At 34.6% G+C, this 16,052-nt stretch overlaps 1 protein-coding gene across 1 annotated transcript in view; it reads right to left on the bottom strand.

The window, feature by feature from the left end:
- Positions 1 to 16,052, bottom strand: part of KPNA3 (karyopherin subunit alpha 3) — a 78,720-nt gene that overhangs the window by 9,400 nt on the left and 53,268 nt on the right. The window contains exons 3-11 of the mRNA XM_081291329.1: positions 15,375 to 15,464; positions 15,158 to 15,187; positions 15,019 to 15,071; positions 14,791 to 14,886; positions 10,851 to 10,936; positions 8,952 to 9,038; positions 8,418 to 8,587; positions 7,045 to 7,089; positions 525 to 656 (exon numbers count right to left, since the gene is read on the bottom strand). Coding sequence (XP_081147455.1) covers positions 525 to 656; positions 7,045 to 7,089; positions 8,418 to 8,587; positions 8,952 to 9,038; positions 10,851 to 10,936; positions 14,791 to 14,886; positions 15,019 to 15,071; positions 15,158 to 15,187; positions 15,375 to 15,464 — 789 coding nt within the window. The remainder of the gene's footprint in view (positions 1 to 524; positions 657 to 7,044; positions 7,090 to 8,417; positions 8,588 to 8,951; positions 9,039 to 10,850; positions 10,937 to 14,790; positions 14,887 to 15,018; positions 15,072 to 15,157; positions 15,188 to 15,374; positions 15,465 to 16,052) is intronic.

Genomic DNA, 16,052 nt, shown 5'->3' with positions numbered 1-16,052 from the left:
AATTGAAAAGGATTTGTTAACAAAATGGGAAATGAGAAGAGGAATTATAGAATCTAAATTAGACCATGCTGTGCGCTGACAGGGATACTGGAAGATGAGAAAGTTTGTGGGAGAGGATGATCCATTTCATTTTTGGTTGAAATAACAATGAAAAGATTGAAGGAGTTCTTAAGGATATGTCTAAGGGGTCAAGAACAATTGGCTAGGGGCTGGGGATGTGGTTCAAGTGGTAGCTCGCTCGCCTGGCATGTGTGCGGCCCAGGTTCGATCCTCAGCACCATATACAAACAAAGATGTTGTGTCCGCAAAAAAAAAAAAAAAGAACAATTGGCTATATGGTTCTGAAACTCAGTAAAGAATCTTCGTGTGAGGAAGAGTTGGAAATCAACAAAATTGGGCTTAGGAGATACTACAGGAGCAATCTTGAGGATAACTGCTAACAGACATAATTGAAGGCTGTTTGTATAAGCTAACTGGATAGAGCAAACAGAATTCTATGTAAGAAAAAAATCTGAAATACTTACTTGAACTTTCACTTCCTGGTGGCTCAGAAGGGGCACAAGAAATGGCACAACTCCCGAATCAATCACCATCTGTATCTGTTCATTACCTCCATCTGTCAAGTATGACAGAGCCCAAACAGTATCTACAAGAATCTACAGGAAGTGAAAAGAATAACCCATTGGCATATTTGTTTGATTGCTAAAATACACATCTCAGAATGATGACAGAAAAAGTAACCAAAATTTTTATGTTTTACCTTGGTGGCAAAGACAGTTGCTTAGTGAATAATTTGTTAAACGGCAGGTATCTTACCTTTCTCTTGATGCCTATCTCAGATCACTCTTCACAAATATGAGACACAGAAGTCTGGGACAACCTCTACCCCAACTTGTGATTAAATGTATCAGATAAGATAAATTTAACAACAGGCAGAAAATAATTTCCCCTGATCCTTCCCCAAAATTAAGTACCTAAAAATTACATGAAAACACCTCAGATACAGTAGTAGTATGAGGCCAGTACATCATGCTGCTTCAAGTCTAGAAACACCAAAAAGATCAACTATCTACCCTCCCAATTTTCAAACATGTTTGGCAATGTAACTTTTCGAAGTACTGAAGAAACAAAGAAAAGACTTGGCACTTTAACTTCATTTGGGAAAAAAGCTGTTTGCAAAGCTCTTGAAACACATCCTCAACTGAAAAGCATGGGGTATAAATTATGACTTCACCCATCCTAATATGAACATAAAAGAAAATAAAGAGACATGATAACACATTCAAGGTCAAAGAGCTTGTATGGTTCTCCTTGGTGTATGCAACAGAGGGATACAGTTCTTATCCCATGTGAAATCCAGAGATATTTCCTATTAGGATACCCAAACAAAAGGTATCTTGTTGTCCTAAAATAATAGTAGCTATCCAAATTCACATATCCTTCAGAAAAACATAGATCTGAATAAGAAGGAACAAATAAAACTATATTTAGTCCACATGCCCAGCTAGGAGTCAAAAAATATTAATAACTTCAAATTACCTGCAAGTAGAGAAAAAATTAAATTCTAGCTTTTGTCTGGACTGCCTATCCAAAACCTATGTGAGACTTTAGAAGAGAATCTACTTCAATGGGACAGTGACCATATGGCCTGCAAAGCCTAAAATATTTACTCTCTGAACATTTACAGAAGAATATGTTAAACCCTTTTCTATAATATATGCTTCATTCACCTAACAAATGACTTGGAAAACTTAAAAAAAAAAAAAAGACCCACAAAAACTAATAATAAGCATTTACTATATCTCATTGTAAATCAAGAACTAACACAAATGTGAGGATAACAGTGAAAGAATAATTTGTAAATGTTCTATGTTCTGAGAAAATAGAAATATTCTATCAAAAAAGGACGGAAGAAGCTGTACCTGAGAACTGAACCCATCTTTCACAGTGAGTCCACCTTGCTGTAAGTTATCTGTAGATGCTGTGTGTGTCAACAAAAGTTGGCTACTATCTAATGTAGCAGTAACAAGATTTATAGAAACCACCCAGCAACTTGGGAGCTGAGGCAGAAGGATCCCACGTTCAAGGCTAGCCTAGACCACTTAGTGAAACCCTCTAAAAATAAAAAATAAAAATGGCTGGGGATATAGCTCAAACATCTCTAGGTTCAATCCTCAGTACCTGGGTGGGGAAGGGAGTGATTTATAGAAACCAGAGTCTCATTGATAACCAAAATGTGCAAGGAACAACTAAAAAAATAACTTGTCCTGCCAGGAACCAGAAAAATCTCAACACAAAAGATAAAAAAGACAGTCAATGGATGCCAACACTGAGATAGATTTGATAAGGATTTTTAAAGTAACATAAAAATGCTTCAGTGAGCAATTATGAACATGTTTGAAACAAAAAACAAAGTCTCGGGAAAGAAAAAGAAGACATGACAGGAAAAACCACAATGAACTCAAAGTTAGATCAACAGAAATTATTCAATTTGAATAACAATAAAAACAAAAAAAATAATAAAAAAATGAGCAGAGCCCATAGGACTTGTAGCACAATTATGACAGAACTAACATTTTTTGTCATCACAGTTCCTGAAGAAACAGCTCGAAAAAACATGATGAAATAATGGGGGGAAATGTATCAAATTTGGCAAAAGACATATGATTACACATTCAAAAATGTAAGGATGAGGTGAGAGAAGTTTGTTTATTATTGCACAGGTAATAGAAAGGAGTAAAAAAAAAATGACTTAAAACTGTCACAACGGGGACTGGGGTTGTGGCTCAGTGGTAGCATAGGCAAAATAGAACTAAAAGGTCACAGAAAAGCAGATCATAAATATGAAGTCTATTTGCAAAAATACAGATAAAAATGTCCCTTAAACAAACAAAATGCTTAACATCACCCATAACAAATGAAAAGTAAATTAAAACTGAGATAGTTTCTTACCTATCAGATAAACAAAAATTTCAAATGTGACAACACACTCTATAGCACAGCAATGGAGAAAGTCACTTTTGTATGAAACTGGTGGGGAAGCAAAATGGCATAACCCCTAAAATTCAGGGAATTTGGCAATATGTGACAAAAATTACAAATGCATTCACTCTGATCCAACAATCCTGCTTTTAAAAATTTACCATAACAATACACCCAATAATATAAAAATGCACAATACTAAAATTCTGAAAAAACTATGTCTGTAAAACAGAATCCTGTGCAGAATGATAGTCTGCTCTGCTCTGTGATGTTTAAGAGACTCCTAAATGAAATGTAACTTTGTTTCATTACATGACTCCGACTATTAGCAGAAAACCATTTTTTTTCCCCTAAGTAATACACAGAGGCTTAGATAATGAGGATTCTAGACGGAAATTAATGAATGGTTTTCAGTGGAGTCTCCATGACACCATCTCAAAGGCTGAAGGGTGAAGGTAAGCTAGAGCTAGGTCTTAGACCTCTGAAACTACACACTCGTGTAGTCTCCCTTCAGTTTTGCTTTTTGAAATATATCAGGTCTTCATTATTTAAAGAAACTTATTGGGCCTTCATTACTTAAAGAAACCTTAAAATTTTTTAAATTCACAGCATAAGATTATTAGATGATTCTAGTTTCTTCTGTTTCCTTCAGATTGTTTCCTTATCTCTATTATTAGACTAACAGCTAACCAATGTCTTTGATGTTCTTAATTTTGCTTGTTGGTGTCTTTTTCCATTTGAACTACTTCTGCTATTTCACACTTTATCCTTCTACTATTCATTTTTCTTGGTTTTCCTTTTCTTGAATTCTATGCCAAACTATCTGGCCTTCTATGATCACTAATAATCAATGAAAGTACTTATTTCCTGCTAGTTAATAAACTAATTAGTCATACACCAACAAAGCCTTTGGCAGTCTGGGCTACTTTATTTTTCACCATTTATGTCTGCTTTTTGCTGCTAAAAATCTTTACAACTTTACCTCACCTGTAATTTCAGATGCTTGAAGACTGCTAGAAAGCAGATAACTCAGTCAGGATAGATACACCCACATACCAAGATTAAAATCCCTACAGGGTCAATTTTTTGAATTAACATATTTCTTGAAAACTTGTATAGGGCTGGGGATGTGGCTCAAGCGGTAGCGCGCTCGCCTGGCATGCGTGCGGCCCAGGTTCGATCCTCAGCACCACATACAAACAAAGATGTTGTGTCCACCAGAAACTAAAAAATAAATATTAAAATTCTTAAAAAAAAAAGAGCTTAAAAAAAAACAAACAAACTTGTATAATGTGAGCCACAGAGAAATCTCTAGCAGTCTTACAATAAGGATATGCTCAGCTAAAAGAACTTCATGGATTTTTGCTACCTTCAGTGCAGTAATATGCTAACAAATCATGTCCTGTTAAGCACCATTACTGAAAACTATTACTATATATAGCATTTCCTAGAAGATTAGATGTCTATGGAAGGTTAACTTCACACAGGCTTCAGAGACAACTAGAGTTGAATCAAAATGCAATTAATTATATACATACATTAAGTCCTTATATTCATTAAAGAATAACTCAGTAGACTTTGGGTGCGCAATTTCTGCACATTCCAAAGAAAGGACTGAGGCTTGATGAGCTCCTATGAGATAGTCTGAGTCTGATAACGTTCTCTTTAGTAGATGTGACACTTTGGGCTGTGCCAGATAGTTTATGCTAACAATTTAATTACAGAAAACACCTCTTTTTGATTCCTTCAGGCCTCAGGCCATGCTATATCAATCTGACCTCTGGGAAGGGCTGAGAAAGGTCAGTTACACAGGCAGTGCAATGTGGCTGACCCCCAATAAAACCCTGGACACCAAGGTCCAGGAACTCCCTTGGATAGCAACAATTCATAAATGTTACTGGGAGAATTAAGTGTTGCCTTAACTTAATATGACTCTATTGGGAGAGGACAATTAGAAGCTTGCACCTGCATTTTCCTCAACCCTCATCCTATCTTCCTTTTGGCTTTGCTGATTTTAATCTCTTTTTGCTGTAATAAACTACTGCACAAGTGTAACAGCTTTTCTATATTCTACAAGTCCTTTTAGTGAATCATAAAACCTGAAGGTGGTCGTAAGGATCTCCAATATACTTTTACCAATAATCTAGTCTCAGCACATAACCAATCTACTACAACTGACTAATTTCATTGGTACCAGCAGTAAGATAAACTAGAATTGATTTAGATGTTAGTGACACTGAAAATTGTCTAGGTCTCTATAATCATGAATGAATGATTTCAAAAAGAGAAAGGAAACAAGATGCTCTAGATTTACTAGGACTACAAATTAACCTAAGTAACACAACAGATAGAAAGCAAACAAACACAAACAGACCTGAAGCATTCAGATTTCTCTCTAGTTCTCAGGGTCATTACTTAGTTTTGCTTCTAAGTGTTACATAGGCATATTAAAGTCCAAAACCCACTGAATCGTCTCACACCCCAACCCAACCTTTTCTCAGCATTCTCAGTAATCATCATTTAATAAATTCTTAATTTACTTTGATACTTTATACCTTTCCTTGCTGCTGTTTGTGTACTCTGCTGCATCCTACCCAAAAATTCAAGTTAGGAAAAGCTGGCTATCATCCCTGTCTCATCTTACCATCCATATCGAATCCAGGAAATTTATCATCTAGGTATTTATCAAGTCTCCCCTGGCCTTCTTAATTCTAATGTTTCAACCTCAACTGCTGGCCCTTGATTTTTCTCTCATTCCTACTACAAAATCACCATTGACGTGCTTTGTCAACTCCAATCTTCCCTAAAATCTACACTCCCCTTAGGTAGTATGAGCTATTAATCCAAAATATAATTTGACCATTTATTCTTTAGTCCCCCATCAGCTACACAAAAAGAATATGAGACTCTTAATGTGATATCCAACATCCTATATGATCTAGAACCTGATAAATCTCTGCCTTATTTTTTGTTTCATAATTTACATTTCTATCACATTACTTCAATGAATTGCTTTGCAGATTCTTCTTCCACTGCCCAAATACAAGGAATTTCTTAAAGTTCAAATTTTAGTTCTCCTTCACACAGTCTCAGTCTATGCCTATATTTTCATCAATTCTTTTTTTTTAAAAAATTTTTTAGTTGTAGATGGACACAATATCTTTATTTGATTTATTTACTATTATGTGGTGCTGAGGATCAAACCCAATGCCCCATGCGTGCGAGGCAAGTGCTCTACCACTGAGCTACAACCCTAGCCCCTCTTCAGTTCTTTATATACAGATAAATCCTAAATCCATACTGTATTCTCCTTCTTGGAAATATTGCTACAGAGAAACAACAAATTCCCCCAAATTCTACTTATTTTAGGTCCCAACACTCAAAAATCTCCCTCCCCTTAATTATTCCTATTATTACTTGTTCTAGTTCATACCTCTACCATATTCTTTATAAACTGATTATGACAGCAAAATGGGTCTGCCCACACTCAAATTTTCCCTATTCTAAAATCTTCATACCTTTTTGTTGTTGTTTGGTGGCTGTTTTTATTTTCTTAGGGTACTAGGGATTGAACATAGAGGTGCTTTACCATTGAACTACACCTCCAGCCCTTTTCATTTATTGTGATACAAGGATTCACTGAGTTGCCCAGGCTGGCCTTGAACTTGTGATCCTCCTGACTCAGACTCTGAGTTGCTGTGCCACTTCCTTCTCTTTATAATGCTCCTCTCAAATGTCACTTCCTGGTGAAGTTTTCTGGTTTGCTAGACAAAATTATCGTGCTTTCATAATAATCTACCACTTTGATCATTCTTTTTTCTTACCATTTAATGGTACTGAAGAGCACAGCTTTTGAACTGGCTTCAATTCTCAGCTACAGCTCTTATTCATTGTATGTTGTTAGTGCTTCATAAAGTTTTACCACTTTACAAATACTTTCAGTAACAGTATAGTAGTCCCCCTTTTATCTGTGGTACATGCCACAGACCCTGTTTGACACTTGAAACCCCTACCCAGATCCATCAAGAGCAAATTCCACATCTCAGCTTGTGCTTTACTTACATTTATATCCGTATGGTATATGAGGACACACAAAGCTGGCAAAATCTAAGGAAAAAAAAGATAGACAACAAGTAACACACAGTTCATGGATATATACTTGTAAACATAAATAAATATGACACAAAAAGCAGTAAATACTGTTTGCAGGGCAGGAAAGACAATGTTAAATTTGTTTAAGTATCTATTAGGAAAATGAAAATCTGATAAACCAAAAGCATATTTCAAATGTCCAATTAAAACATTCAAATAAATCTTGGAAAGAGTAATGTACCTTAAAGGAAAAACACTGGTTTTTAATAACTTTCTTTATGATATTAATGATAAAATTTCAGCTAGGTGCAGTGAGGCACACCAGTAATCCCAGTGACTCAGGAGGCTGAGGCAGGAGGATTGCAAGTTCAAAGCCAGCCTTAGCAGCTTAGTGAGATACTATCTCTAAATAAAAAATTAAAACAGGGTAGGGATGTGACTCAGTGGTTAACACACCTGGGTTCAATCCCTGGTACAAAAAAAGAAGTCTAGTGAAAAGAATGAAGATGCAAATATAGTTAATGCTATTTAAGAAAAGTTATTCTTAAAACTGTCATTGTCTCACTTACCTTATTAAAATTTATAAAAATAAGATTTTTATTTATAAGCTATTTGAGTGAAATTAAAGCTTTTGACTTCTGCCATAGTCAAGAAAATAACAACCAGTACAAAATATAAAGTGTTGTTTTATGGATTTAATCCTTACAGATTTTTAAGATCTGGGAAAGATTTTAGAATCCTTCCCAAGGAACTGTATAATAACAAAAGGTAGCAGATACTGGCTAAAGATGCAAATTATAAAGAGAGACAGTCAACTGTTCTCTACCCAGTCAAGGGAATAAAGAGTTCATAGGATTTTAAAAAATACTCAGATATCAATATACATACTAGCTGTAAATAGCAAGGTTTTTATTTTGTTTTAATTAGATTTACCACTGATTTTTGTCAGAAATCAATTAGACTTAATGAGTTCATTCAAGAATATTTGCATGTAAGTATACTAGTTTTACCTGTAGCAACCCCTTTTTAAATTGGTAAACACATAATGCAATGCATCAATAAAACTTAAGATTTTCTCCCTCCTTTCATATTTTTCTATTTGAAATGTTTGTGTTTTTATGAAAAGTCATTAGAAAATAAGCTTTAGATGGGCTGACATTCTTTCAGATATATTAAACACTCAATTTTTATTTCACAGGAGAAATTAAATATGGTATGTTACTTAAAATCTCATACCTGCAATGAAATCAGTATATGCATTATTTCATTCCCCTGTGCATGAACACCTAAAGCAAAAACATAGGGAAAAATATACCATTTGTCCTTTACAATTCTTCATTTACCTCCTGAACTGTCTCCATAGGCGGTGGGGGGTCCTTATTCCTGCAGAGATTGACAATGACCCATGTGACGTTCCGAAGGAAGGTGATGGGAATGGAGGGATTGATGAAGGACAGAAGAGGTTTGACAACTCCCAGTGATATGACATAATCTCTACATTGAGGACCATCACCTACAGAAATGAAAATTGTATTTAAAAAAAAAATTACATTCAGGATGAGGAAGTTTGAAATGTATGCAATGGCTTATGTTGGGACACTGATGTTCTATGTTTCCTCACCATTAGTCAAAGGCATCAAGCGTTGTTGTTTCTTCAGATTTTGATTTGAGGAACACAAATTTATCCTAGCACTGCTGATAAAAATTACATATCCTTTTGAAAGAGGTACCATCTTAAGTTAGTATTTATGAGGGTGGAATATAGTCAACCCACATTAAATCAGAGGAAACATAGTGTGTAATGGCTATGCCAATGTAGAAAAAAAGTTAATTAAGATTCTTAATTGGGAGTCTTTCCAAACCTAAATGCAACTTACCTATAATGTTTCCCAAAGCCCACACTGCTTGTTCACAAACATTCTGATGTGGTGAATGAAGAAGTCTCAGAAAAAGAGGTACTGCATCTATAACAAAAAAACAAAAACAAAACAAAACAAAACAAAACCCTAATACTTATACTGACAAAACGTTGAGTTTATAATTTCAATCTAAATAAGTTGATAAAATACACAGAGCCTAGCACACTGTAATTGCCTGATTAGAGTTCCCGGGATAAATATATGCGGCTTAGGTATCTTTAAAAATAATTTCAGTATTTTCCCCAGTAATATTTGAGTAACACACCAATTAACAGTAGCTAAACAATATTATTATATAGTTAACTAAAAGAAAACAGCAGCATGAAATCTTTCTTATAATTTATTCAAAAATAAAAAATAAAAAGATGCTAGGCATGCCTGTGATCCCAGCTACCACAGAGGATGAGGCAGGAGGATTGGGGTTTGAGAAAGCCTGGGGCACTTGCCTAACGTGTACAAGGGCCTGGGTTCAATCACCTGTACCGCATACACACACACACACACACACACACACACACACACACACACACACGAGTTACTACCCCAATCATATTAACTTAATTAACCTTTTTTTTTGGGGGGGGGCATATTGGGGATTGAACCCAGGGGCACATACCACTCAGCTGCAACCCCAGCCTTTTTTTTGGTCCATTTTTGAGGGACCTTTATTTCATTCACTTATTTATATGCGAGGCTAAGAATCGAACCCAGTGCCTCACACATGTGAGGCAAGCACTCTACCACTGAGCCATGATCCCAGACCCACAGCATTTTATATTTTTTGTTTTGAGACAGGGTCTTGGCTAAGTTGCTCAGGGCCTTGCTCATTTACTGAGGCTGGCTTTGAACTTGTGATCCTTTCAAGCAGCAGGGATTATAGGCAAGCACCACTGTAACTGGCCTAACTATAAAATATAATACTTTAGCCAATATAATCTTAATTCTTATTACAGGACTAACTAAAGAATTGATTAATTTCATATCAGATATATCTTATATTTAAAAAAAATTTATTATTTTCACTTTTTATATTACTTACACCTTATACCCATTTCTAGGATAAGTTAGATCACTTTTTCATAAATTTCAGTCCTGTACTCTCTCTGGAGTATTTTTGTTATAAGCTGTTTCTGTATAGATTTGCCTATTCTAGCCATTTCAAATAAATGAAATCATATAGCATGTGTTTTGTTTTTTATGTCTGGGTTCTTTCACTTAGCATAATGCTTTTGAGGTTTAACTGTGATGTAGCAGGTATCAGTACTTTATTCTTTTTAATTGCTGAATAATATTCCATTGCATATACCTTTTGTTTATCCACCCATCTGTTAATGAACATCTGGATTGTTTATCAAGAAAGCTGTTGTGAATGTGTGTATAAGTCTTTATATGAACATATCTCACCTTAATTTCACCCTAGGAGTGGAAATGCTGGGTCATATGATAACATTATATTTAACCTTTTGAGAAAATATTTTTCAAAGCACCTATACCATTTTACATTACCACTAGTAACAGAGTTTCAACTGAGTGATATTTTTAATTCAACTAATTTCATTTAGAAATTAGTCATAGAAGACTAGTATCATTATTACAAAATGAAAATAATCAATAAATTAACAATAAAAATAAAACACTGTTGTTAAACTCTACTCCCTTTTTAGTAACCACAGTTAAAATTATTTAATGATAGAGTAATGATAGTTATGGGAAAGATATCAATCTTATAATTCTTTTAAACTTACAGAATTAATCAACTGTAAATGTTAAAAGGTGAAATTTCATCTGTACTACAAAACCTATTTTATTGTCATCACTAAAAACAAGTTCAGAGGAAAAGGAGTTTAATTGACTTACTAGACTGTACAACAGCTTGAGTCTGTGCAGAAGTTCCTGATGCTATATTAGTTAGTGCCCAAGCAGCTTCAAACTGTAATGAAGGACTGTAAGAAATAATAAAAAAAAAAAAAATCCACTTATACACATAACTACCACCTAAATTTATGAATCTTAGACCTCTAAGGCTCTCTTACCTTATTTTTGAATTTAACATTTTATAACCAATGGCCGGCTGCATATCTCTGACTGAATATCTCACTATCTTCCAAGCCAATCACTATAAACTTGTGTTTTTATATCATTGGTAGTTGCAACATTTAGGCAGTCATCATGTCCCTTGACTCCTTCGGTCCCACAGACAACACATCTAATCAGAGTCATGACAATTTTATCTCTTGAATATTTCTTGCATTTATAGAATTACCCTTAATATCACTGTGCTAGATGAGGCCTTCATTATCTCACTTGGATCACTGCCAGCTTCTAGACTGGTCTTAAAGTTGGAACCCCATCTGATTCCACATACTATCTGTGTGACATACTGGAGATATTACAGGGCTGCATAATTTCGCTAAAAAAAGACAAGATCATTATAATTTTGAATAGTCATGGAAGACCTCACAAAAAAAGTGGAAACTGATTTAACTTTCAAAGATGGATATTAAAAGGCACTGAAAGCTAGGGGAAAAAAGATATCAGTTGGGATGATCATGTACATAGATGACAGCAAATAATCAAGAGAGGTGAGGCCAAGAAGATATACAAAAATTTAACAATGTGTGTGTGTGTATACACAACAGGGTGGGAGTAGGCATGTTTCAAATCCTAAGCTTCAGAATTTATAATTTGTTCTATAGGCACACTAAGTATAGGATGCTACTGAAAAGGGGAGTAAAGAAAATAATGTTAGTCAATGGCGTGCAGAATGGATAAAAAAGGTTAAAGGATAATGTAGGAGAGACCTGTTAAAAGACATGTACAAAAGAACTGATAAAAGGAGTCTAAACCTGTAATCCCAGCAGCTCCAGAGGCAGAAACAGGAGGATCGAGAGTTCAAAGCCAGCCTCAGCAAAAGCAAGGCACTAAGACAGTAAGAATCTGTCTCTAAATAAAATACAAAATAGGGCTGGGCATGTGGCACAGTGGTCTAGTGCCCCAGAGTTCATTTCCTGGTAACCCCTCCTCACCCCACATCCCAAAAATGGAAATTACATAAAGTTAGCATAGATTAATGAAAGAATATAAACCCCATAAGTAGAATACCATAGTAGGACGGGTAGAGCTAGCAAAAACTAAGACAAGCCAAATAGGGAATTAGAAGATAAATGTGTAGCCGGGTGCAGTGGCACACACCTGTAATCCCAGGGACTTGGGAGGCTTGAGACAGGAGAATCATGAGTTCAAAGCCAGCCTCAGAAACTGCGAGGCACTAGGCAACTCACTGAGACCCTGTCTCTAAATAAAATACAAAATAGGGCTGGGCTGTGGCACAATGGTTGAGTACCCTGAATTCAACCCACAGTATAAAAAAAAAAAAAAAAAGGAAGGTAACTGTGTAAACATTGAAGAAGAAAATGAGATTGTTAGTTATCAAAAAGTTAAAAAGCACAAAGAAAAGGTTTTAAGGAAAATAAATATCAGAGATATAACAATAAAGATGGAAATATACCCTTTTTTCTGAGAATTTTAATATTTATCTTTTTTTAGTTTTTGGCAGACACAACATCTTTGTTTGTATGTGGAGCCGAGGATCGAACCTGGGCCGCCCGCATGCCAGCACGCTACCACTTAAGCCACATCCCCAGCCCTGGAAATATACTTTACAGTTAAAAAAGATGGAGCAGATGAGAAAATGGAGTAGTAGATAAGAGTTACATGATAAATTCTGGGAAAAGGTAGGGAATAAGAAAGTATCTGAGGCAGAGGAGAAATGGACAGTAAGATCAGAGATGATAATATATGTTGTCCCAGATTAGAAGAAGAAGAAAAGATTATTAAGTTGGTCAGGTGGAATACTGGAAATGGGGGACATAAATGAGAAAATATAAAGATATAAATAAATTGAATTACAAAGCCAGGATAATCTTCCAATACATCATGTGAAAAATAAATTATAGAAAAATGAGTACATGAGTAAACGAGTGAACAATTATTTTAAGATTGAGACTGTATAACATGTTTTGTATATATTATAATTTCCATTTTCTACAACCACCTCATTTTTACAAGAGAGGTATGTGAGGCTCAAAAACCACTTGGGTTTTGGACAACTGTCAAATCCTGGATTTAAACCAGGATCTATGGTTTTTTACAGTATAAAACAATTTCCTATAAAATATCCCTAAAGTCATATGTAAGCCACCAGCAATTTTTTATTCTTGCTTTAGGTGGTTGTTACACAGGTCTGTGTTATAATTATTCATTAAACTGCATGTGTTTTATCATACTTTTCTTGTGTATATGCTGTTTCACAGATATATCCAAAGGAGTCTATGCCAGAGGACAAAAAGAATGAGCAAAAAAAGAAAGAAAAGAGGACCAAGCATAAAAATGAGGACTAACATGGGGGTAGGAAAGACGGTGTAATGAGATGGACATCTTTACCCTAAGTACATGTATGAAGACAGGAATGGTGTGACTCTACTTTGTATACAACAAGAGACATGAAAAACTGTGCTCTATGTGTAATATGAATTGAAATACATTCTGTTACATATAACAAATTAGAATAAATTAATTTTTTAAAAAATGAGCCCAAGTCAGGTGAGTGGCATACACCTATAATCCTAGTGACTTGAGAGGCTGAGGTATGAGAACTGCAATTTTAAGACCAGTCTGGACAACTGAGCGAGACTGGGTCTCAAAATAAAAAATAAAAAGGGCAGGGATGTGGCTTAGTGGTAGGGCACCCCTGGGTTCAATTCTCAGAACCTCTACACCCCCACACTCACACACAAAGGGAGTTAGGGGAAGGAGGCTCCAAAGGTAGAGGTAGAATAACATTTATTTAAAAAATAACTGATTAAAAAAACCCCTTACCTTTACTTAAATAAATCTTGTTTCAAAAAATACTCAGAGAGGACAGTATAGAAAAAAATCTCAAGGGTTTAGGGGTGTGGGATGGGAAGAGTTGTGCAACATTATGGAAGCAGAAGGCACTTTTAAATACTAAAAACCCTTAGTGGCAACATTTACATGCCACTATTTTTATCTGTCAACTGAAAATTCCTTGGACAGCCTTTAGCATAATATCCCAAATTTTAGTCTAAATGCTTTTAAATGCCAAAATAGCATTTATTTTAAAGCATTTAAGACTTATATTCTCCCCAGTTTATTCAAACTGATGAAACTTAAGATATAGTCTGAGATATTTCATAAGATACCAAACAGTATTTTTTTTTCTTCTCCTCTGAATAACTACAACTCACCACCTGACTCCTAATGTACCACAAACAAAAAGCATGATGTTGGACCAACTAATCATGGCTGAAGCTCTATTAAAGACTACACAGAAGATCAGGGATCAGTTGGAATATTCCCAGGGTACAAAAGAGCCACTCAGTTCTGGAAACCATTCATGCTGACTAGTCATGAGGTTAATCTATATATAGACTCATAAGCAAAGGGTGACTCAAATACTATTTGGGTTGTTTTAAAATATTACTAATAAAAAACCATAACAAAAAAGACTTCACAGTCTTCAAGATAGATTTAAAGTAAGCAAATACCCAGGAACTAAATATTTTCTACAAAATATAGATTTTATAGAAAATATATATTACAGAAAAGTACTCTTGGTCTGCTGAATATGATGAAAGAATTAGAAAACTACTATAAAAAGGCATGACAATTAAAAACATAACAAATGCAAAACCAAACTGAACTGTTTGGTTAGATAACAATCCAAAATCTTAAGTTAACTGGAAAAAAGCAAATAGGAAATTGAATCCATACTTACTTATCATCCCTTTCTAGACATTTAACTAAAATTGGTAAAATCCCAGATTTTATGAGGTCATCAATTGGTGGGTTTCTGTCACTGGATAATAGTTTTCTATAAAAAGAAATACAAGAAATTGAATGTTATAATTTTCAAACTATGAACAGCAATAATAATGTACTCCTCCTAGTCTATCAGCTAAGACACTAGAGCTATAACTCTTTCTCTGGATAAATTAATGTTTACCTTGCTGCCTGGACAGCACTCAACTGGACCACTGGGTTATCACTTGTGGCATTCTGTAAAACCAAATGTCAATTTCAGAAATTTGAAAAGAATCTATTTAAAAACACTCCAAATTGATAATATTAAATTAATAATATACCTGCAATATAGCTTCTAGTGTTACATTTTGCTGAAAAAGAAAAAAAAAGATAGTTCAGGACAGTTCATTAGCAAAACTACATTCATTAAATAGCTATCTGTTAAAGTTAGAATTAACATGCTGTGTCATTATAAAATTGGTCTGTGTTAAAAATAAAGTTCTCCAGGTTACTATAAAAATTATTTTAAATATACTTTATAAGAACAAGGTAACTTACTGCTTTAAAATCAGCATCAACATCTGAATCTTCTAAACTTTCTTCTTGGGGAACATTTCTCTTTTTCAATAAGTGTTCATCTCTTTTGTTCTGGAAGGTAACCAATAAAGGCTTAAGAACTCATGAGGGCTATTGTTAATGAAAATAGTCATTAAAATTATTTCAACTTTATTCAGCAATTATAAATTTGAGGATACTATACTCTTAATCATGTAGGAAATACATTTTAATATGCCAGTTTTCTTTTTCTTTCTTTTCAGTGCTGGGAATGGAACCTAGGGCTTTACACGTTAGGCAAATATTCTACCACTGAGCTACATACCTTGGCTGGTGTCCCAATTTTATCTACTTGTTGATAACAGGTGCCTGAAGCAACTTATTAATTCAGCTTAAAAAGAAAGATCTCAAGGCTCAAATGTTAAGGTGTGTGCATATTTGCTGGAGGTGTAGGAAATGGGAATTCATTAACATGAATGCCACTTAACTTGCCATCATTTCAGATTTAAACTCTTACTATATAGCTTTTACAAATAAGAATTCTCTACTAGCAAATACATTTCTACATTTTATGAGACTTCAATTGTTTGTAATGATAACTATACTGTTTTATACAAAAGATACTTCTAGTGTCAATATACTACTTATAAAAGTGATTATAACATTATTGTTATTAAATGT

Source organism: Spermophilus citellus (assembly GCF_964194105.1).
Source record: "Spermophilus citellus genome assembly, chromosome: 1".
Taxonomy (NCBI): Eukaryota; Metazoa; Chordata; class Mammalia; order Rodentia; family Sciuridae; genus Spermophilus; species Spermophilus citellus.
The sequence above is the reverse complement of the archived record's forward strand: the minus strand, read 5'-3'. Positions and strand labels throughout refer to the sequence as shown.